General features: G+C 44.5%; 1 protein-coding gene and 1 long non-coding RNA gene across 2 annotated transcripts; one reads left to right on the top strand and one right to left on the bottom strand.

Annotated features, from left to right (window-relative positions):
* Positions 1-2,607: 2,607 nt before the first annotated feature.
* On the top strand, positions 2,608-4,898 carry sat1b (spermidine/spermine N1-acetyltransferase 1b). The gene is made up of 6 exons (XM_004080801.5): positions 2,608-2,882; positions 3,648-3,699; positions 3,768-3,848; positions 4,045-4,146; positions 4,214-4,254; positions 4,548-4,898. Exons 1-6 carry the CDS (start codon positions 2,820-2,822, stop codon positions 4,722-4,724), a joined length of 516 nt encoding a protein of 171 aa, XP_004080849.1. The 5' UTR covers positions 2,608-2,819; the 3' UTR covers positions 4,725-4,898.
* Positions 4,899-9,159: 4,261 nt separating this feature from the next.
* LOC111946609 (uncharacterized) lies at positions 9,160-9,990 on the bottom strand. Its single transcript, XR_002872331.2, has 3 exons — positions 9,849-9,990; positions 9,662-9,730; positions 9,160-9,298 (listed from the first exon to the last, which is right to left on the bottom strand). It is a non-coding gene; the product is annotated as an uncharacterized LOC111946609 (long non-coding RNA).
* Between the last annotated feature and the right edge of the window lie 14,797 nt (positions 9,991-24,787).

Genomic DNA, 24,787 nt, shown 5'->3' on the forward strand with positions numbered 1-24,787 from the left:
TTAAGCAAATATTAATAAAGAAAAGTGATGTTTATTACTGTGATCATCAAGTCTGAACAGACCAACTACATCAACAGTTATGAATAATAATCCTCATAACTGAGCGACACATGAGTCACGTTCATCTGTGGTAAGTAAAACTGATGGATAGAAAGCTCCAAAATGAAGGTCACCCATCTGCAAACAATGGAACATCTGTAACAAGACAAAAGAGGAAAAACCTGCAGCAGGTGCTCATACGTTTATGGATAAAAGGTGTTAAAACCCAAGAAGTGTGAGAGTTAAGCAGCAAACCTATGGCTCAGGGTCACCCAGGTTAACCTGAACTTTCAGTTTATTCTAAAGGAAGGTTTGAAATCTAAGCTTAAAGATAGAGATGCTGTTTGCCTCCAGAGCTGAAGGAGGAGCACGGTGAGTGTTCAGTTACAAGAGAAGCACTTTTGTGATCAGTTAATTAAAGATTTTCTTGAATTCTAGCAGAGTTAATGAGAAATGCTGTTCTATCTGCTTAAACCATGAACTCCAAACAAAAGAGAACCTGTCAGGCTGGGATGGGGCAGACTAATAAATTTGATTTCCAGTTTAATCCAAATTATGTCACATGTTTCTAGAATTTCATTTATTCCCATCAAAATTACAGGGGGACTAGTAAAAAACTTGAATACATTGTACGTATTATTGTATACATTGTTGTACTTTATTGATTTATTGTGGATATTATATTTAAAAATGTCTTTAACAATCTGTTTTCAATACTTCTTTTATGATTCAATAAATTGTGGACTCTGTGAATTATATTTATATTTCAAAGACAAAAAAAAGTTATAACTTAACACATCTGTAGCTATATATTGATTGGCCAGAAGAAACCATAGTCTCAAAGGAATGACTGGGCTTGAATGGGATTATTTCCATTTTAGCTATTAGCACACTTTGGCTTCAACTTGTTTTCATGTATCAAAAACAGACAACAGAATCACAAAAACAGTCTGTAAGCCTGCAGACAAACAGATGGGATGGCGGAAGAGGACTCCCAACCCATGTGAAACTATCCAATTCTGTCAACGTGACTAATTATCACTGGTATATTTTGAAGTGAAAGGTCCCTGGTTCAAGTCCCGGCTGGGGGACCAGAACCAGAACATCAAAGTTGGGCCTTTCTGTGTGGAGTTTGCATGTTCTCCCCGTGCACGCGTGGGTTTTCTCCGGAGACTTTAGCTTCCTGCCGACGTCCAAAATCCTGCTTCATGGGTTCCTCTAAATAGTCCCTAGGCGTGTGTGTGAGTCTGCATGGGTGTGTGATTGTGGCAGCCTGTTGATTGTGGGGGGTTATCGGCATTGTTTGTCGTGTCATTTTGTTTTTAAATTTGATTATATTTTATGCAAAGCACTTTCAGTGACATGAGTTGGAAAAGTGCTATATAAATAAAGGTTGAATTGATTGGATACTGTCCAAAAACATGCTTCATAGGTTAATGTGTGTCTCTGGATTGCCCCTAGGTGTGTGAGTGAGTGAGTGCATGGCCCTGAAACAGACTGGAACTTGTTCAGGGTGTCTCCTGCCTTTAGCCCAACAGTAGCTGGGCTAACTCCAGCTGCACTGTGACCACAAAAGGGATTCAGCTGGTTCTGAAAATTGAGGCACGATTCTTATCCATTACAATGCATCAAAGTATATAACACAATACAGAAACGGCAGGTGGGATACATATGTTACGCAGAAACACAAGGCCAGATATTATCTCTCCAGCTTGACCTGAATCTGCGGCTGGAAATACCTGTATGTCCACCAGAGCAGGATTGTTTACTAGCAAAAATAAAACTTTATATGAATTTTTGTATATTTAAATGGAAAGATATGTAAGTTCCAAACAGTGTACTTTTATTTAACAAGAACTGGGTAAATTAATAAACAATTGAATAACTACATTTTAGAAACAAATCAACTTGAAAATAAGACATCTACTAAAACTCATATATTTTTAAAATGTATAACTTATTTTTAAATATCTACCCAAGTGCATTTGGTCTGTGGTGTGTGGTAATGGCTTGCTGAAGTTTTCTGATAGTACTTTTAGTGTGCTGTTGTTTTCACCACAGTGGTTCACTGCTGGAAGATCTCAGTAGTTTCAACATAAACTTAAAGAACTGAGTCAAACAGACACAATAACTGAGAGGAAATAAAATCAGTTGTATTCTTCCATACATTGTTTTGGCTTGTCGGGCAGCTCTTTACCTGCAGGCCTCTGTTGTTTTCTGACCTAAAAAGACAGTCAGCCCAGCCCCTCCATCACAGACTTGGGAGGTGGAAAATTCCACTGATGTTGATTACAGGAGTCACTGCTGGTTTTGTTCTGACTTTAAACTTTTTCTTGTTGCTGTTTGCTTGATATATGTCCTATTCTATTTATGGATTCTAGAGTAAGTGATTCTTCAAAGAAAATTACTTTAACAGTCTCTTTTCCAGAGCACACATATGTAATGTCGCTGCGTATCAGCCTTTCTGCGGCCGCTGATTGGATGAAAACTGACCGCAGGGTGCCGCTGATTCGCCACAGATGAGGGGGCTGCTGGAACTGGCCAATAGCGTTCGAGCGCGAGCCGGGTGTATAAATAGTGTTGAAACAAAGGGAAGGAGTTAAACGGCAGTGACCCAGCCGAGGGTGAGCGCAGCTGAATGATCTTGTCCCGACAGACGCGTCCGGACCAGAGGCTGACTGTGGGGATAAAGCCACTCTGACGCGAATGAAGAAACTTCTCATCTTCCAGTTCACATACAGAGGACTTTTGACTAAAGGAAAAAAAGGGAAAAGAAGAAAATGGAGTATAAATTACGAAAAGCAGAGCCCAAGGACGTGCCAGACATATTACGACTCGTGAAGGTACGTAGATATAACGTCAACTACTATTAGAAAACAAAACAAAAAAAACCGGTCTGAACTGGACGCGCTTGTTCCGGTTAACGAGCCCTTTCTGCTGACGTCACGTTTCCCGCTTTGGAAACGTGTCGTCGACGGATAAAAAATACGGGAACTTTTTAGGAGAAGTGTGTCTGACAGCTGATGGTGAGACGGGAGGAAGGTCGGCAGGATGTCCGGCCGGCAGCTCAGCCCGGCGGCCTTTGTTTTTCAGCCAGACGGCTGGTGACCGAGTTAACTTCCGCCTCTCCATATATGGCTCTTCCGCCCGGCAGCTTAGCTTCTTATGGAGGCTGACCTCGGAGAAGTGTTATTATATGGTTGTGTAACGGCCGACCTGACACAGATACACACGTTTGACACAGTAACGCAGCTGAGGGGATGTCAGAATTTACAAACACAAGAAAAAAAAAACAACTAAAAACCGGAACAAAGAAGGAAATAAACGGCGCTTTTTGACACAACTTCATAAAAGCGGAAGTTGAAAACTTATCTGCCTAACCCGTTTAAAACTCTGCTGCAGACATAAAATACAGTACAAAGCAGCTGTCTTTAATAATAATCTCCAGCAGAAAACAAACTTTTATTTAGTGTTATTTGTCATTAGACGACGTCTTTGTCATCTGTGGAACATCCTGAGTCATCACTTTTTTTGGCTTCTGTCATGAACTTTTCTCTGGAAAAGTCTGCTCTCAGAATGTTTTTATCAACGCTCTGCTCTCATTCCAGGAGCTTGCTAAATACGAGGAGATGGAGCACCAGGTGGCGCTGACGGAGAAAGGTGAGTGTCCGGCGGCGTCCGCCCGCACGCCGACAGACCGTGTTTGATCATCGCCTGCTTCTGTGCAGATCTCCTGGAGGATGGATTTGGTGAAACGCCGTTTTACCACTGCATCATCGCTGAAATCCAAGGAGAGAGCAGCAGTGAAGGTAGGCGTGTGCCGCTCTGCTCAGCTTCCTGTTTGTTGGCAGGAAGAAGAGCCGCCGCCGGCTGCAGTTTGGGTTTAGTCAGACGTGTCGGCTCACGTGTGCTCTGGCTGGAGGCTCAGAGCAGCTGCAGGTCTGTGAAGGTTTCCTCCCTGCAGAATGGCCGGTGACCGCTGTCCCCCCCCTTGTCCCCATACAGATCCTAAGGTGGGGGGGTTTGCCATGTACTACTTCACCTACGACCCCTGGGTGGGCAAGCAGCTCTACCTGGAGGAGTTCTACGTGATGAACGAGTACAGAGGTGAGAGCAGCTCCTCCTGTCCTCCGGTGGGTCCCGAGCATCCCTGAACTCCTGTTGTCTCTTCCAGGTCTGGGGATGGGCTCGGAGATCCTGCGGCACCTCAGTGACGTGAGTTCGATTCCTGCTGCAGCAGCAACTGTTGATCGTTAACAAAACCTACAGTGTTTTTTAATCGATACCTTTTAGAATAAAAATATCACTTCTTGTAACATTCAAAACAAAATATATAAACATTGTTTTTTCTTATGAAATCCTGTAATGAAAAGACTCAGAACGTCTGTCTGCTCCGTTCCTCCTGTTGACTGCATGATGCTTCTGTGTCTGACTCATGAGCTGAGGCCTCCTCCTCCTCCTCATGTGACCAGCTGCTCTAACGTCTCCTTCTCTTGCTCCTGGTCCAGCTGGCGATGAAGACGCGCTGCACCGGCATGATGTTCGTGGTGGCGGAAAACAACGCCCCGTCCATGCAGTTCTACAAACGCCGCGGCGCGGAGGACCTGTCGCAGGAGGAGGGCTGGAGGCTCTTCAGGTTTGACAAGGACAGCCTCCTGAAGATGGCCACTCCAGCTGAAGAATGACAGGAGGTCCAGCAGGGCGGCGCAGGAGCAGGAGGAGACCCAGGAGTTCCAGCTCCACTCCCCTCTGCGCAGATGAAGCATGCAGATGTTTCGCTGTAATGGTTCTGGTGCAACACCTCTCTCTGATTTCTGATCTGAACTTTCCCACCAATAAAGAAATTCCTGATCTCAGAAGCTCCAGCCTTTCTGCTGTTTGACAGATCCGCTCATGTTCATGCAGCTCTGGACGTCCTCAAACGTGGACCTGCTCATCCGGGTTGAAGATGAGAACCTGAGCTCAGAAGAAGAGCTTTGAGAGGCAAACGGGGTCAGACTTGACCTGAAGGCTGAGTTTTAACATGCAGGCCCGTTAGAGGATTGTGTTAAGAAAATGTATTTCCATACTCATTATTTTCCATGTATTTATTTAAAGTCTTGGAGTTTGTTAGCTTAAATCCTATTATCATACCAAATCATAGTTTGTAGGCATGCTGGCTGGATGGTTTTTATTATTTTTAGTCTGGTGTTAACATGGTCGTTAGTCTTTCAGTTGATGGAACTGTAGACACTATATTCTTTGTTTTTCTTCAATGACCCTGGCATGCACTCGCACTTGTCTGCAGCCGCTCAGCTTCATAACAGCACTCAGCTCCCTGGGAGGTGAAGGCCGCAGACATGCAGCCGTGAGGAAAGAAAGGCGGAACCTCCAAAACGCTTGAATGTAACCGTTGTCTGTCTGCTCCTTGCTTGCAAGTAAAGCTTGAAAAGATAAACTTTTGAGTCTTATTGAATCTTTTTGCATGTCTGGAAAAACTGTCTGTGAGCCAACGGCGTCTTTACAGCCCGCCTTCAGAAATCTTTCCTGACAAGAGGGTTGTGTCTGGAAGGTCATCCGATTTCAAATATGCAAATCAGACCTGTGATGCCCATTTTAGAGGGAGGAAGCTGATTGGCTGAGGCGACCCCTGAAGGGAAAAGCTGACAGGAACAGGAGAAGATGTAAACAAAGTTCCTTTTGGACCACAGATCTGCTGAAAACCAGAAGCAAATGGCTGAATCACAAATGCACAGCAGCATGACATCATCAGGTTTGGGGGGTTTCTTTCAGAAACTAGCAAATAACCCTTTTTTTTTTATGATTGGGTTTGTAAAAGCTGATCAGACCGTTTGAATGACTCCTCTCAGCAGTTTGATTTGATCACTCAGCAAATGCAAACTGACTAAACAGTAAACCTGGGGAGCAGTGAAGCTGCTGCTCCTCTTCACACAGGTCAGACTATCATCTATTCCCCTGCTCTTGTTTTCAGATTCGACCTCAGATTAGACTTTAGATTAGACTTTAGATCAGCCCGTTATCCTCAGATAAGTGAGAGTGATTCCACAGGAGTCAGCGCCTTTAGTCTGCTCCTGATAAGACGAAGAGGAAATGTTCCTTTATGGCGTCTGTCTGGATCCTCTCCTTTAGATTAGACTTTAATCTTAGAAACCCAACAGAACCAAGAATATTCTGTTTGCCTCTGGAATCTGTTTCAAGTTAAATAAACAAAACAATTACAGTTGACAGACAGAAATGTCCCCAAAAGGGGCTTTTCTCCTTCACTTCCTGATGTTTCTGGAAGGTCACAGAAACGTCGGCTGTGTGCCACAGGTCCACCCTGCCGAGTGGAAGAGTTTGTTTTCTTCTGCTTATCTTGGTTCAAGAACAGTCCAGAAGAAAAACCTGCCCCATAAAAGTGTTGAGTAATGGAGCTCAGAGGTGCAGAGGAAAAACACAGAAAAGGAGTAAACTTTAACCTTTCAGTGCAGGAGGAGGACAGTCCCATCAGAGGAGCACCAGGAAGGAGCTGCAGCCCTCGACGTGTCTGACTTCAGTTATTTATTTCATTGAGGTCTTTCAGGAAAACACCTCAACCTTCTGAGAAAGGCTGTTTTTAGCTTCTATGTTCTCAGGACTTCCAGGGTCCTTACAGTATGTGCAGTGATGAGGAATCGCAGTCATGAGTTCTACAGTGTTTTAGTTTGGAACGATTTAAGACCTAAGAATGATATTCAAGAATACAGCTTTTTAAAAATCCAATCACATTAAAGGCACATTCAGGACATCACACATCGGAAATGAACTTGTTAAACTACGATGCCAGGAGTCCAGCTCTGAAAAAATGGACCAAAGAGCAAAGAAAAATGATTTGATTTGTTTTTGCTGAAAAACACGCATTTTATTTTTATTTCCAGTCTTTGTTTTTTTCTGCAACATGTTCATTTTTGTATAATTTTAACAGGATATATTTGGGTGGAGAGCAAAATATTATGCGTTATTTAAGGCCGAAATGTCTTTATTCTGTGTTCATATTTTGTTTTCATTCATATAAATATATGTTCAAAAAGTTCAGTTTTAAAGCTTTCAAAGTTTTACAAGTTTATCTTTAGAGTGTTCATTAAATGTTTCTCCTGTTCAGCAGAACCTCTAGCATCTTCTGGATTTTGGCCTCCTGTCCGATTGACTTTGACACCTCTCTAAAACCAGTAGATCAAATTCTTGCTTTTATTAATTGTTGTGTGAAATAGCCAAAATAAAAAACAGGAAACACAACACAATGTGGTCGATTGGGGTGTGGGGTAAGTCCTGGGGAGTAAGTCAGTGTGGAACCGCCACTAGTGGAGGTCATTTTAGTCCAGTGAACTCATTGTTAACAATGTTCTTGTTGAACTTTGATCATCTTGAAGGACATCTGTGAAGAAGATTAAGATTCAAAGTGTGTTTCTGAGTACCGGTATTTCTTTTTTCACATTGTGAGGAATCAGAACATAAAAAATGTCCTTTGAAAAAGCTTGTAGTAACATACAAACTACAATCAGGAGGTCACAAGCTCCCTGCTCCGCTCCATTCTGATGCATCCACTGTCAGACAAATAGATCCATGAACGTCTTTGTTTTCCTCGTCTGAGCTGGAATCTGGATCAGACCTGTACGGCTCCAATGCTCCGATATTGCTGCCATTTTTGTTGAAACAACTAAGTCTATGAATGAATGTGATTTGATATTTGACGATATACAAACCATAAACAACATTTACGTCAGTGGTTGACCATAAAATAGGATAATTAAAAAAAATATCTGATTGCTTCATGTTGATAGTCCTTACAGTGTTTCTGTCGCCCTCTTGTGGTCACATATAGAACAAATAATTTGCATTGAAGCTGAAGGAGCAATTGGTCAGTAAAAATTCTAAATGTGTTTTACCAATATTTAAACTACAGCCTACTTTGTGGCCTACATTCTCATCATTGAACATGTTAATGCCATTATTGTGGCTGATTAACTTGAATTATTTGAAAGAATAGAAATATTAAATGTAGTGGAGCATCAAGATTTGTCACCTGATGATGAGAAAATGTATGGACTTGAAGTCTTTTATTTGGAGCCCTTTTCATGAAGCCATACAGTGGAACCACTTTAATGAGGTCAAAGGTCAAGCAAAATTAATTTGGTTTAGTCTATTGCAGGTAATTTTTTAATGGTCTGTTAAAGTAGAAAAGGGTTAGATTAATGCTCCAAGGTGTAAGCCTCTTAGACATGACGTTCTCATACATGAACATCACATTTTGGGCTCGTTTTACCACTGCAGCTGTGACGACGTGCACACTTACCGGACTACTTGGTGGGAAGTGTTAGTATAAACATCCCACAGTCATTCAACCAGTACAACACAATTATTGGATGTGACTCACACAAATCTCAAAGAACATGGAATAAACATCATTAGCTGCGAACTCCTGAGCTCAACACAACAGATTCTAAATGAATGTTTGACACTGCACTGTAGTTGAATGACTGAAAAGAATGCTGAGAAATTGAGTTGACAGATTTACAGGAATTTTTCTACAATTAGACACAAAAATATATATGACAAATTATTAGACTTAAGGATTTATTTTTCCAATTATAAAAACATCTTTTAACAACATGAGACCTTGAAAAAATTGCTGATGTCATCAATGAAAATACAACTGCTGATGTCATCAGATGATGTCATATTCATGACATCAGATAATGTTTATGACATTAAATGATGTCATAAACATCATTTGATGTAGTCAGGACGTAGTCAAAACATGTCAAGACATGTCATCGTTTCAACTTTCATAAATAGGACCTCAATCCAAAAGTGCATCACTTGGTCTTTCATGCTGAAGAGCTTCACTTGTGAAACCACGTTTTACGGAGAAGAAAATCCGCCATTTTAAAAACATAGGATTTCCACTTTTGATTCTATTTTGAGAAAAATGCATCAAATTCAGGACAATCCAGAAGATCAATCAGGTGTAAAGTCCTCATTAGACAGCACCCAAAGACAGCTGCTGTCAGAGGACAGAAAAGTGCCCACGGTCTGGATCATTGGGTCGGGTCACTACATCACTGGGGCAGAATATACAGCTAATCGATGCTATGGACAAAACTTTGGTGTCAATGCAAAAATCCATTGGATGGCAAAAGTCAGCATGCGCTGGAGGGATGTTCTTAAGCATTTTTATAGCCAGTTGTCCCAACAAAGGAGTTCCCCAGACCTTTTGGTTCTCCACGTTGGCAGCAACGACCTGGGAAACACAAATGTGTCAGATCTTGTCAGTAAAATGGTCAAGGACTTGACACACCTCCATCAAGCTTTTCCCCAAATGAAAATAGCTTATTCCTGCATAACTCCAAGGTTAGCATGGGGGGCATTTGATCCCAGTAAAATAAATGAGGACAGGAAGACGGTCAACAAAAGTATTAAATCCAGCGCCGGATTATTCAATGGTGCTGTGATAGAGCATCCAAAACTGACACTAGTTGAAAGTCATCTGTTCAAACCAGGTGGAATACACTTCACCTCAAAAGGATTTGAAGTGTTTGTAAGCTCCATCCGTGAAACAATTGAACAAACTCTCCACCAGACATTGTCAAGAGGCCAAACTCACCAGCCTCAGTCATGTCTTCGTGTCCCTTCTACATCTAGCCCAATCCAGCCTGACAACCCAAAGCCTAATCTGAAAAGAAAAGTCAGTTCAGAGGAGCTCTCACAGAGCAGAGTCAGCACACATTTGTCCCCAACCAAAAAGCAAAAAGTCATCTGTGAAAATGATAGCCAGGGTAGGCAGCACTCACCAGATTTTAAAAGCCTTTTTGCTGGTCTACCACCATTTGAGACAGAAATCCAGCCTGAGAAGAGGGAAGAGGACACATCAAGCTCCCCTGACCTCAGCTTTTCAACAAACAGCTCACCAATGGAAACACCCAAAGTCACCAGACCGCCTGATGTCTGGATCGTTGGGTCAACTTATATTTCACGGGCACAGCCTGCAGCTAAACATCTTTTTGGACAAAACTTGGAACTTGATGCTAATGTTAAGTGGATTGGAATTAGACACGTGGACTGGAAGGACGTTGTTGATAACCTTCATCACACAATCTCCAAAGAAGATGGTCCCCCTGAAATTTTAGTTATCCAAGCTGCAGGAAAAGAATTGGGACGAATGCCTCCAATACAGATCGCAAATCAAATGTTAAAAGACCTGAGGCTTCTGAGACAAACGTACCCTCAAATGAGAATAGTTTTGTCCCTCATCCTTCCAAGGAAAAGTGGGAAATTAGATCATCTTTTTCAGAAGGATAAAAGCTGGACATTAGTCAATGAAATTATGAAGGGGTATACCGACCGGTTCGATGTAGTGGAGCATCAAGATTTGTCACCTGATGATGACAAAATGTATAGACCTGATGGAGTAACTTTAACATTACAAGGAAATCAAATCTTTCTAAACAACATCCACACTGCCATCCAGAAATGCCTCCAAGAACAAGATGAATGGATGACTTCTTGTCTTGACAGACCTTTTTAATGAGCAGGATTTTTTCAATTGGCTGAAATAATTAACAACAAGCACCAAAGAACCTTGGATGATGAGCTACTCCAAATTCAAATTTTCTATTGAGGGTTGATACATTTTGAATTGAAGACACATTTGTTTGGATGAAAACAGATTTAAGCTTTAGGCCTGCAATGTATGGGTTTTCTCCGAGTCTTTCGGTTTCTCCCACAATCCCAAAAAACATGCCAGCAGAAAGCTGGAAAAAGAAAAGCTCCAGCTGCCTCAAGAATTAAAAAATATTGACCAACAGAGCCAGGACCCTGACAAGAGTTGGCAAATGGAGGCAGCAGCTAAAAAGGAAAAAGAAATCTTAGAAGATTTTCTCTCAAGCATCAGGAACGCCATCTTAAAGAACCTGGTGCAACCCCCAGCCCCCACCCCCAGCATTAAAAAAAGGTCCCCTACAGATTTAACATTTCAAAGTTCCTCAACAATTCGGCCACTGACTGCCAGGTCTGTACCTCCAAACCCAAGAAGAAACTCTTCCTCCCTAAAAGTCTCTCTACACTCTGTGGAAAAATCCCCAAAAGAGCTTCAAAAACAGGGGCAGCACGTCTGTCTGTTGGTTAACATCGTTTGCTGACAGGACCACGTCTGCGTGGGTTTTCTCCGAGCACTTCGGTCCCCCCCACTTTTACAAATATATTAGTAAATATTCAGTGACCTTTATAACAAGAATAAACAAATTAAAATAAAAACATTCAATTTGATTCAATTAAAATAAATTATCAGTCACCATATCTATAGGGAAATAAGTCCAACAAATCCTGGCAGTCCTGTGGGTTTTCTCCGAGGACTTCGGTTTCCCCACAGTAATTCTTAGTAATTGGCTAGTGACTGATGAATTCCCCTCCCTGAATCGCCACCTTATCGTGGTGGAGGGGTTTGCGTGCCCGAATGACCCCAGGAGTGGTGTTGTTAGACGCATTTGCCCTGTTGGGTTGTTTCATGGTAAACTGCTCCTGGGGGACGGGCCAGACTAAGGGCGATTCAAACAAACAACATTTTATTACAGGATAAAATTCATCCTCCCAACAAGATTGACCTGGGCCTCAGCCTGGAGCCAGAACTGGAGGAGGGACTAGTTTGTAATGGCTGTTACTACCACCATGTTTTCTTTTGGGGTCAGACCAAATGAGCTCCATGGCTTCACCTCTGACTCTGTTTGTAACTTTGATGGACAGAACTGCTTTGGGCAGCCACACACAGAGGTTTGACTTCAGCAGCCTTAGAATGGCATCTAGACTGTTCTGGAGGGAGTGGTGTTGGGAGAGTGGGTCCTTTTCACAGCAGAAACAAACTCAGACTAGGAGCTATGCAGCTTTCTGAAACGGTTCAGTTTGAATTTTCCCCATTTCAGTCTGGACTCAGGGGAGGACGTGGACGGGGGGGAGACAGTCCAGTTAGCTGAAAGTTGGTTGAAGCACAAGGCTGTCCTAGGTTCCTTTCATGTTTGGTCAAAAAACAGAAAGATACTGATAATGGTATGCCTGCTTTAGCAGGTTAGGGTTCAATTCCCTACGGTGTTCTGCCAAATATTTGGACTTTTATACATGAAAAGATGAGCATTGCAACCATAAAGCTGGATCAATGCTCATGTCCACCTGAGGATCAGAGAAGAGAATGAGTGGAAGACGGCTTTCCACATTTGAAATGCTTGGTTCTACCGTTCTGTCAAGCTGACGCCTCCCAGGTCCGTTAAGTCATGGTGAACAATGTTCTTCCTTGGACTCTGACTTCCTTTGTACTAGAAGCCACCCTGCCTCTCTCCAATCTGCTCTGATTGTGGAGTTAAAGACGTCAATAGCTGAGTAGTTATCTTTTAGTAATTTACTTATTTACTTATTTTTCTCTTTTTATTTGGGTAGTGAAAACAGTCAAACATGAAAAATAGAACATCAAGGTTTTTTACAAACCCATATTTTCTTTTTAACATCACAACATAAACAGGCAGCAGGTAAAAAAACAAAAAACAAAAAAAAACTAAATAAATAAAAAACCGTGATCACCAGCGGCAAAAGTCTAGTACAGGTTATTTCACATTTCACCAGAACAGAGTTCAATCCAAAGAAAGATTAGCTTTATCCAGAACTGGTTGTCAGATTTTTGTGAATTCCTCAATGTTGTCATGAAGGGTATGTGTTAGCCTTTCCAGAGGGAGAATCTTAAAAACCTCTGTTAATCTGTCCTCTATGGTCAGAATGTCCTTGGAAATCCAGAATTTCAGAATGTTTTTTCTTGCTACAAACAGAAGAATTTCAATTAGCTTGGCGTTGTGTTTTTTACCTAGTGCCTTTTACTTTTACACTGAAAGGGTTAGAGTTCCACACTATATCCCAACAGTATTTTCACTTCCTTTTTTATTTCAGTCCAGTAATTTTGTATCCCACTACACTTCCACAGCATGTGTGCATATGTACCTATTTCACTGTTACACTTGCAGCAGTAGGGAGAGTCTAAGCCAGGGGTGGCGAACAAGGGGCGGCTCTTGGACAATGAGCGTGCGGCTCTTTGCGTCTCGTCATATTTTCCATCTACTGTGCCTCATTTCATATTTTTTTCCCTCTTAAACCACACTCAAATCATCAGAGGGTATTAAAAATAAATAATTAATAATACAAGTAATTTGGCAGGGTGTGTGTTTGATTCTGCTCCCGACACATACATGACCGCCAATCATTTGCGCGGGTTACGTCCAGTGCCGGAACACATAGATAAAGATTGATGTGCGTACAGACCGTTACCCTCATGGTCAAAATGGTAAAGTATACCTATAAACACAGGATGTTTCTGGAAGAACGGGAAGATTCTTACTTTTTACTGAACAGAATGGCGTCACTATGTTTATTATTATGAGCTTTTGGAAGCAGTAACATTGGTCATGGCAGAAAAGAACAAAACGGATCCCGGAGAAAATGAAATTCTTCCTGATCTGACACAAATTGTCTCCTTTATTAACAAGTTGAAGCTTTTCAAAGTGCACATTCAAAACGGCAATCATCCCACTTTCCTTCTTTGTGGAGCTCACAGCAGAAAGCTGCAATCAGATGAATGAAGCGCAGAACGTGACGCTGCTTGCGCAACTGGACGGAAACGACCGCAGATCACTTTTCTCATGGATCCTTTAATGCAGAGACTGAGTCCCTGAGATCCCTGCTTGTCACTGACGAGGCAGCGAGAGAACCGGAGATAAATGAGCAGAAATCTCTCTGAAAGAAGGCCCTGATGTAATTTGGAGAACTGACATCGGTCCGTTCTGACCGACACTCACGTAAAGGAGCTGATCAGAGAGGCTACAACTGGCCTGTGTGGTGTGGTGTGTCAGAGAGAGGCAGAGAAAAGAGTGAGATGAAGAGAAAGAGAGAGAGTGTGTGTATGAAATTAGAGAGAGGTGCCTGTGTGTGTGGAGGGGGTATCTGACCTCTAGGGTAGTATCTGTGTTAACTCTGGCTAAGCTGCATTGATGTGTATTGAAGGTGGACTCTTTCCTTGAAATAAACACAAGTACAATACTGCTGTTCTGTTGTTGATACGTTCACCCTCCTGCTGCTCAGCCGTACTCCCTCTGGAGGTCGCTCTTCTTCTCTGTCTGTTGCTTCTCCCCACAGCTGGTTCTCATTTTACTTTGATTTGGTTCCTTTTTAAGGTCTCTGTCCCTGCATATGTTTGTCGCAGCGTCTTGTTTGGATGTTCTCTGTTTGGTTTAGCGCTTTGGCATTAAATAGCCTTAAGAGTTCATTAGTCTCCTGGTTCTTCCTGCATCTGGGTTAACCCCCTTGGTTTCACGTAACATTACGCTGCGACCATGTCCAACCCAGCAGGAGATTCGTCTCGACGAGACTTACCCGGATCCTCCGCCGGTGATGGTTTCGTCACCGGGACGGAGCGGGCAGACCTGGCTCAGGAGTTGCGAGGATTCATGTCAGGTATGCAGCAGCTCCACGAACGCCTCTCCCACCTGGAACGTGCGCCCTCGTCTTCTCCTCGGCAGACCAGACTGGGCCATCCTGAACCGTTTGAAGGGACTGCTGCAGACTGCCGGGCGTTTCTTACTTCCTGTCGGTTGCAGTTTGACTTTAATCCTGACGATTTCCCCTCCGAGCAGAGCAAGGTGGCGTTTGCTCTGAGCTACCTAACCGGAAGAGCCAAACGATGGGGACTGGCGGAGTGGGAGCGCGGATCGGAGCTGTGTCGCTCCTTTCGGGTCTTCTCCGCTCGGCTTCTCACGGTATTCGATCCCACCACGCCTCATTGTGCTGCTGCGTCGGAGCTTCTTCGCCTTCAGCAGGGATCCCGTTGTGTCTCGGACTACGCGGTGGAGTTCCGGACCTTGGCTGCCAGCACCCGCTGGCCAGATGAAGCACTGCTCGACGTCTTCCTGCAGGGCCTGTCTGACGCTCTCAAGGACGAGCTGGCAGCGAGAGAACTTCCAGACGACCTCGAGGAGCTATCGACCTGGCGGTTCGTATCGACCGGAGGATGAGGGAACGGGGTAACGAGCAACGCAGCCTTCCTGGTTACCGCCCACCGCGTCCCGCGGAGGTTCCCCCGCCTCTTTCAAACTCCTCCCCGGAGCCCATGCAGCTCGGAGCGGGCCGTCTCTCTCCAACTGAACGGCAGCCCTACATGCGGGAGGGACTTTGCCTTTATTGTGGACGTTCGGGACACGTTGTGCGCAACTGTCCGGGAAACGCCAGGGCTCCCCAGCAGTGAGGAAACTGGTGAGCCGCAACCATTCTTTTTCCTCGCCTTCTCGTCCCTCCACCAAGGTTTTGGTGGCATATGCTGGAGCCCAGGTGGAATTTGACACTCTTATTGACTCGGGGTCTGATGGGGATCTGATCTCCCAGGAGGTGGTGGACAGACTGAAAATCCCCACCGAACCTCTGTCTCCAGCATTGGACATTCATGCCATTAATGGGACCCTCATACACAAGGTTTCTACTCGTACTGTTAAAATTTCTGTGTTGATCTCTGGAAACCACTCTGAGACCATGTCGTTTTATGTTGTTGAATCCCTTAAACCTCCTGTTATTTTAGGGTTTCCCTGGTTGAGCAGACACAAACCTCACATCGACTGGGCCTCGGGGCGGTTCCTGTCATGGAGTCCTTTTTGTCTGCTTAATTGTCTTGCTTCTGCCTCTGTTCGTAAGGTTGTGGAGGTCCAAAAGTCTCCGGAGCCTCCAGAACTCTGTAAAGTTCCGTCTGTCTATCATGATTTGGGCTCTGTGTTTTGTAAAGTACGTGCTAGTTCTCTTCCTCCCCATCGCCCTTACGACTGTGCCATCGACCTCCTGCCAGGGACTCAACCACCGAGGGGTCACATTTACCCCCTGTCGCCACCTGAACGAGAGGCTATGGACTCGTATCTGCAGGCGAGCTTACAGGCGGGGCTCATTCGTCCGTCCTCTTCTCCGGCAGGAGCAGGTTTCTTTTTTGTGGGGAAAAAAGATGGGGGTCTGCGCCCTTGCATTGATTACAGGGGTTTGAACACTATTACTGTCCGTAACACTTACCCCTTGCCACTGCTGCACTCCGCTTTTGACCTGCTAAGCGGGGCTCGTATCTTTACTAAGTTGGACCTCAGGAATGCTTATCACCTGGTTCGAGTGAGAGAGGGTGACGAGTGGAAGACTGCGTTTAACACGCCTAGCGGGCACTTTGAATACCTAGTAATGCCTTTTGGTCTAACTAATGCCCCAGCAGTGTTCCAGAGACTGATCAATGATGTACTGAAGGATATGCTTAACCAATTTGTGTTTGTCTATCTGGATGATATTTTGATTTTCTCTCCTGACCCAGAGTCCCACGTGCAGCACGTCAGAGCCGTACTCCAGCGCCTCCTGGAGAACCACCTTTACTGCAAGGCCGAGAAGTGCGAATTCCACTCTACGCGGACTCGGTTCTTGGGGTATGTGGTTTCTCCTGGGAGGATCCAGATGGATAACTCCAAGGTTAAGGCTGTGTTGGAGTGGCCGGTTCCCTCTGGTCGGAAGCAACTACAGCGCTTCCTGGGATTCGCCAATTTCTACAGGCGCTTCATCAGAGGTTTCAGTGGCGTTGCTGCACCCCTTCATAAGATCACTTCAGCTAAGATGCGCTTTGTTTGGGATAAGGAGGCGGAGAGGGCATTTTGCGAGGTGAAGAGACGTTTCTCTACAGCTCCTATTCTGACTCAGCCTGATCCCTCCAAACAATTCATTGTGGAGGTGGACGCGTCTGAGTCTGGGGTAGGGGCTGTGTTGTCACAGAGAGCGTCTGATAATAAAATCCATCCCTGCGCGTATTTCTCCCTCAAGCTCACTCCTGCGGAGAGGAACTACGATATAGGGAACAGAGAGCTGCTGGCGGTGAAGGTGGCTTTGGAGGAGTGGCGCCACTGGTTGAAGCGGGCATTTCTAGTTTGGACCGATCACAAAAATCTCGAGTACATTCGTTCAGCCAAGCGCCTCAATCCTCGCCAAGCGAGGTGGACTCTGTTTTTTGACCGGTTTAACTTCTCCCTGTCCTATCGGCCAGGGAGCAAGAACATCAAGCCTGACGCCCTTTCTCGCCAATTCCAACAGGAGGAGTTGGAGGAGAACCCCACAGAGGCCACACCCATCATCCCTGGCCACCTGGTGCTTGGAACCACCCGTTGGTCCCTGGAACGGAGGGTACAGGCTTCTGCTCCCGATCCGGCCTCCATTCCCTCAGGCTGTCCAGAGGGCCGGTTGTTTGTACCATCTGACCTACGCACCATGGTTTTGAAGTGGGGGCACTCCTCTCGGCTGGCTTGCCATCCCGGAGTAACGAGGACGGGGTTTTCTTATAGCCCAGCGCTTTTGGTGGCCTACTATGTCCTCCGACATAAGGGCCTTTGTGTCTGCCTGTCCCGTTTGTGCCAGTGTGAAGACCCCCAGGTCCCTTCCCGCCGGCCTGCTTCACCCTCTACCTGTGCCGTCCAGACCTTGGTCCCACGTTGCAATGGACTTCATCACTGGACTGCCAAACTCAAGGGGTAAAACCGTCATTCTCACTATCATCGACCGTTTTTCCAAATTAGCCCATGCTATTCCCCTGCAGAAACTTCCTTCGGCCAAGGAACTAGCAACATTGATTTCACAGCATCTGTTTCGTCTTCATGGACTTCCCCTCAACATCGTCTCGGATCGGGGCCCCCAATTCATCGCGGCTTTCTGGAAGGAGTTCTGCAACCTCCTCGGGATCAAGGTCAGTCTGAGTTCTGGATTCCATCCTCAGACCAACGGCCAGGTAGAGAGGTACAATCAAGATCTGGAGACTTCCCTGCGGGCAATGTGCAGTAAGAATCCTAAGACCTGGGCTGCACAACTTCCCTGGGTAGAGTACTCCCACAATTCTCTAGTTAACTCCACAGGATACTCACCATTCCACGCCGCGTACAGATTCCAGCCCCCCTTGTTCCCGCACCAAGAACAATTGGCCTCCTCTTCGGGTCCGGCGGCTTTCGTGAGGAGGTGTCGCCGTACCTGGAGCAGGTTCCGCTAAGAACTCCTGCGGAACCAGGAGCGGCTCACTGTGGTGGCTAACCGTCGGAGGACCCCTGCCCCGGAGTACAAGGTGGGAGACAAGGTGTGGTTGTCTGCTACCGATGTTCCCTTGAAGGGTGGTTCCAGGAAGCTGCAGCCCCGGTACATCGGCCCATTCTCCATCACCCGAATCATCAACCCGGTGGCTGTACGACTGGAGCTGCCTTCCTCTCTGAAGATCCACCCAGTGTTCCACGTGTGCAAGTTGAAGCCTGCTAAGGTCTCTAGTCTCCAGCCTGCTCCAGCTCCTCCTCCTGCTCCTCGGATGGTGGACGGAGGACCTGTTTACACCATTCGGGAGCTTCTCGCCTCTAGGAGAGTGGGACGGGGCGTCCAATACTTGGTGGACTGGGAGGGTTACGGTCCTGCGGATCGGCAGTGGGTTCCAGAGCGCCACATCTATGAACCCAGGCTGATCGCCCGTTTCCATCGCCTCCACCCGGATCAGCCCCGTCGGGGTCCGTCTGGTAGCCGGACTTCGGGGAGGGGGTTATGATACGTTCACCCTCCTGCTGCTCAGCCGTACTCCCTCTGGAGGTCGCTCTTCTTCTCTGTCTGTTGCTTCTCCCCACAGCTGGTTCTCATTTTACTTTGATTTGGTTCCTTTTTAAGGTCTCTGTCCCTGCATATGTTTGTCGCAGCGTCTTGTTTGGATGTTCTCTGTTTGGTTTAGCGCTTTGGCATTAAATAGCCTTAAGAGTTCATTAGTCTCCTGGTTCTTCCTGCATCTGGGTTAACCCCCTTGGTTTCACGTAACAGTTGTAGGGAGAGGAGTGTGTTATGGTCAATAATACGGCTTTAATTGAGCGTGTGTGTGTGTGTGCGTCTTGGCAGGTCAGTGTGTGGTGTGGCTCTTTGACTCTCACAGTGAAAAAATTCGGCTCTTGGTGTCAAACTTGTTCGCCACCCCTGGTCTAAGCCTAGCTTGCTCCTCAGCAATGGTGTAAAATGGAGTCTGTGCAGCGTCCCTACGACTAAACACTGATGTCTTTGAACGTAGATGGCACACTGTTAAACTTTATTTGGGGTTGTAACTGTAATATGTTCCTTTATTCATGGTTGTATAAATATATGTTTAACTGAACTACTTGTCTCATATTTCTTCAATGCAATTTTTGTTTTAACTTGGAAAAAAGAAATTTTGTACACCTTACTGGATGTGGACTTGTGGTCAAATGTATGTGGGGTTTTTGTTCTGGGTATATAATGTCTGATCTGCAAGTACCGGAAAAAGTGGGACGGGGACAGAGAATATCTATTCTTTAAGGCTTCAAAGGATTCCAATGCATTCCCACTGTAGAGTTTGGCAAGCTGGTCTGAGCCCTTTTCATGCCAGAGTTTGAAAGCAATGTCGTTACATGATGGGATGAAATCTGGGCTCTATATTTGGGGGTTAATATAGAAAAGTGTTTTTTTAGTTTAAAGAAAAGTAACATTTTGCACCATGTACTCAAAGTGTTGGAGACCATTAAGATGTTTTATACTTCTGATTTAACCTTATTGTAACATATAAAGGGTCAATACTTTAAAGTTAGAATTCCACAGTTGCTAGATTCCATATCAATCCATGTATTTGAGACAGTAGGATTCACCCATTCATGTATATATATATATATATCCTATTTGTGCAGCCCAGTAATAGAAGCGGACATTTGGGTCAGCTAAACCCGCTTTACTTCTCTGTAATTTGCTCAGTTTCATTCTTACTTTCTTCCCCTGCCAAAGATAATGTGTAAATATTTTATCCAAATCCGAGAACCAGCTATTTGAAATTGAGTTTGGCAGCATCTGTAATGCATACATGAGTCTAGGGACTATATTCACTTTCAGCACACTTATCCCTCCTAGCCAGGAAACGGGTAGAGTTTTCCACTGGTCTAAGTCCTCCCAATACGTGTAATCGTTGGTTTTAGATTCAATTTGAGCAATTTATTAAGAGAGGGGCTCACTTTTATTCCGAGATAGGTTATTATCAGGGGACAGCCCTGCCGTGTTCCACGTTCTAAGGAAAATCGTTAGAACAATGAGAATTTGTAATAACAGCTGCTTTATGTGAAGAATCCAACAGCTTCATCCAGTCTACAAAGTTGGTGCCCAATTTAAACGTATCCCAGGTCTAAAAGAGATATGACCATTCAACTCTGTCGAATGCTTTCAGAGAGTCCAAAGACACAAGTAAGCCCTTCATTTTTTTATCTTGAGCTTGCCGTATAACGTTCAGGAGTCTGGAAATTTTATGGAAAGGAGTTTCTTCCTTTTATAAACCCTATTTGATCAGGTTTGATTAAGAGAGTTATGAAGGATTCAAGACTTAAGCTTAACATTTTGCTAAGATTTTGACATCTACATTGATAAGAGAGATTGGTCTATAAGAGGCTGGGTCTTCAGGGTCTTTTCCCTTCTTTAGGATCAGACAGATATTTGCCTGTGTCATTGTTTCTGGCAAGCGATGGGCTGTGTTGAAGCTGTAATAGGTAGATAGGGAACGATCCTGTCCTTAAAAGCTTTGAACCATTCCACAGGGAATCCATCTGGACCAGGAGATTTTCCACTGTGCATCAGTGAGATGGCTTTCAGAATTTATTTTTCTTCAATAGGTCTTCCTAGGATCTCCTGTTGCTCTTCTGATAATGTTGGCAGTTTAATTTGTGAAAAGTATCTATCCAGGTCTTACTAAGTGCTTACATTCTCTGATTTTATACAGAGACTTGTAAAAGGAGACAAATACAGAGCTAATACTGTTTCTGTCATAGTGGCTTGTTCCTTTAGAGTAGGGGCCTTAAACTTGCGGCCCGCGGGCTATTTGCGGCCCCCAAGATGATATTTTTTTTTGCCCCGGCCTTAATATGAAAGTTTAATGTTAATGCTTCCCCCCAGTTTTTTTTTATAAATGACACTTTTCAGTGTTGTGCGCTGAGCTGACGAACCAACCAATCACAGTGGGGTATGTGACTCTTGGGGGTGTGACATTGATTGGGCTTGAAGCAGAAGAACATTTAAGGCAGGAACCTGACAGCCCCCTCTCCAGAACACATTAAGGAGTTCCTTACTTTCCTTTTTAGAAAGTTTCTGTTCGCTCGTAATTTTCTAAATACATGCAGCCAGTGCTGAACTTTTTTCTGGGCCGCAGGGACCCGGGCTGCATATCTGTCTTAACCCCAACCAAACGGTTCTCCTGTGACTTCAGCACACCACTCCCGCTGGAGATGGGCCAGCTGTCACACACCTACATGCGTGACAGCTAACGGGGCTTTAACAGTAAACAGGTGCGAGCAACAACAAGAGCTCATGCTCCTGCCACCGAGTGATGACCTGTTCAGTGCACCTTTGCCCAACAGTAGCTGGGTTGCCTACAGCAATCCTGTGGTCCCAAAAGGGATTCAGTGGGTTCTGAAAAGCGCTAAAGAAAATGTTATTAGGTAAAAACAGCAAACCTTTTTGTTGCTTTTTTTCTGGCATGAAGGGGTACAAGGCTGCGCAGGGGTTAGTGCTTTCACTTCACAGTGACTCTAATCTTGTCCTTTATGTGTGGGGTTTGCATGATCTCCCGGTGCATGCGTAGGTTTTCTGCAGACACTCTGGGTTCCTCCCGCAGTCCAAAGACATGCTTCATAGGTTCATTGATACTCTAAATCAGGGGTCAGGAGCCTTTTTGGCCAAGAGACCCATAAACCCCACAAATTTTTAATTGTAATTTTGTGAGAGCCATACAATACGTTTAAAACTAAAAATGCAAGTGACGGTGTGCATTTTATGTAATTTCAACACTTTTAAAGTACAATAAGTCTGTGGATTCTTTTTAATAGATAGATGATAGATGATGACTTTATTAATCCTACCAGGGGGAAATTTCATATATCTGTGGCAAACAATAACATTGTTATTGTAGCGGACTGAGTCGGACTGGATGGCTGTTTGGTCGCGTTCTAAGTTCCGGAGTTCATTGAACGCATCAAGCAGAGATGCTGATTGGCCCTCAGTTCTGTCACTCAGCCTGTCGTTGGGTAGTTTGGACCAATGGGGTTCAGCTATGAGCCGGATAAGGAAATAGCAGGGCTGGTGCGGTAGCGGGGGAATAAATAGTTGGGGGCAGCGCTCTCGGCGGGAGAGACACAGGAGTTGCTGAATTAGTTGTACAGTGTTGGTTACGGCCAGCAGTAACCAGTATAGAGAACCTTAAGAGATTAAGTCTCCATGCCTCAGTGTGGGAAAGGGACTCTACATTATGATGTTGCTAATAATTGATGAGTATGTCTTACCATTAATGTGACTTCTGGTGCTGCATGGTGCTTTTGCTGATGGTCTAGTCTGGTTGATACGTGGTGAGTTTCAGCTTCATGCAGGCGTTGAGACTTTCATCCGTTAAACGTGATCATAGGTCTGAATGTTTTTTAGATGTGAGAAAGACTGCTCATGTGCAGACGTAGAGCCAAACATTGTCAGTACAGCAACACTCACACGCTGCAGTGTGTGGTATGTGACGGGCAGCGTGTCCTAATCACTGCGCCGCTTCACCTCGCTGCATGTGCCCACTACCCCTCCCCTTTTCCTTATCGCACGCGGCTCCTTCTCAAAGACGGGAGCGCGCATCTGCTGGGACGGCAATTCACAAGTCTCAAAGTTTCAGGCGATGCTATGCCGTTACAAACTGGCATCGCATCACGCCCGAGAAGGAGTGGTCTAATGAAACTTTTGTTTTTTATTACTAAAGGTTTGTCTGCGAGCCAGATGTGGGCCATCAAAAGAGGCAGATATGGTTCGCGAGCCATGGGTTCCCAACCCCTGCTCTAAATTGTCCCTAGGTGTTACTGTGTGTGGGTGTGTGATTGTGTGGCTCTGCTACAAGCTGGCAACCTGTCGGAAAACGCTAAGAAAGCAGAGAAATCAATTGCATGAAAAGTTTGGTACATAGTGGATTAAGTATTTCTTATTTGCCTCTTATTCATATTTCATTGTATATATTATCATTTTGTGTGCATGAAAGTTGATTTTTTATTTGATTTGATTCAGGGAAAAGTGATAAACGGATTCCAAATGTAAATATCTAAGTGTAGTGGTGAGACATGCATTTAAAAAAATTAAGAAAACTGACAACAAATCACTGTTTCCAAATAAAAATAAATAAGAAAGTGATGTCACCACTCATGTCAAAGAATGAAGAGGTATAAAACACAATAATAGGCTGATCTTGGTAAACAAAACAACTTGAAGTAAAGAAGTATATGCATAAAGGAAACTAACAAAACTACAACAAAAACAAAAATTCTCATCCAGAGAAAAGGACAGGATCTTACTTTGTTCCAACTTTGCCTCTGATTCCTCCGACTAAACAACAGCTCTTTGTTGTCTCACCACTTTCACAAGTTCTTCCCGCTTTACTGCAGGCCTGAATCTGTACATTCACTCATGCTCTGTGACTAATCATCTTGTTTGGGCGACACTCACTGACCTGTAATGTGCCGGGTCAGAGCTGCATTTAGCCACATTTCCCTCAAAACCTCGACAAGCTGAGAACTGGGAGGAGCATCGTGTGCTAAGCAGCGCCCCAACACCAAGCCCTACCAAGCTTCTTCATAAAGCTCATGTTCACAGACAAAGCCAGAGAGGATTTTATTACTGTAGAGTGGTTGTTTATTAACTTTCAACAGAAATGGCAGAAAAGTGTCTCCTTCCTCATTCTGATGTCTGAAAAGTAACACAATCTTTAACAGAGACTGATGGACCTGGCGACTAATAAAATGACTACAACTTTATTTTCATTTCAAAAACACAACAAAAAAACAATAATAATTGTAGAAAGTCTGATAATAACTATAAATCACATAAGCTCAAGTTAACTCGAGTGAACTCTACAGATTGTAACACTAATTTGATACTACTTAAATGCACTGACAAAAGCGGAACCAGGATTTTAAAAAGATCTGATTGATGGTTGAGTCAGACCTTCCAGACCTGCCCTAAAAGTTCACTTTCAGGTCAGAATCTAGATTCTGTAGAGCAGTGGTTCCCAACCCCCGGGCCGCCGACTGGTAAAAGTCCAATGGACAGTTGGTGCAGGTTGGTATTTTCTTAATATAATTCAGGTTTGTAATTATATTAAGAAAATACCAATTTTAGTGAAAGATTTTTTTTTAAATTTCCCTTTATCTGTTGCACTTAAAAGTTGGATGTGCCTCCCATCTTCAGTTTGCCTATCTCCCAAACAGATCCACAGATGATGCCATCTCCCACATCCTGCACTCTTCTCTCACTCACATTGACAGCAATAACAGGAACTATGTAAGGCTGCTATTTATTGACTACAGCTCAGCTTTCAACACCATAGTCCCCATAAAGCTAGCTTCCAAACTCATAGACCTCGGACTGAATTCTTCACTCTGCAAATGGATTCTGGATTTCCTCACCGGCAGACCTCAAGTGGTGAAACTGGGCCAGTACACCTCAAACTCCATCACCCTGAACGTAGGAGCCCCGCAGGGGTGTGTCCTGAGTCCCCTGCTTTACTCTCTCTACACACACGACTGCGTGTCTTCGCACAGCTCCACATCCATCATCAAATTTGCTGATGATACTGTGGTTCTGGGCCTCATTCACAACAACGACGAGACCGCATATTTGGACGAGG

This window comes from Oryzias latipes, chromosome 20 (assembly GCF_053564925.1).
Source record: "Oryzias latipes strain Hd-rR chromosome 20, Olatipes_Hd-rR_3.1".
NCBI classification, from domain to species: Eukaryota; Metazoa; Chordata; class Actinopteri; order Beloniformes; family Adrianichthyidae; genus Oryzias; species Oryzias latipes.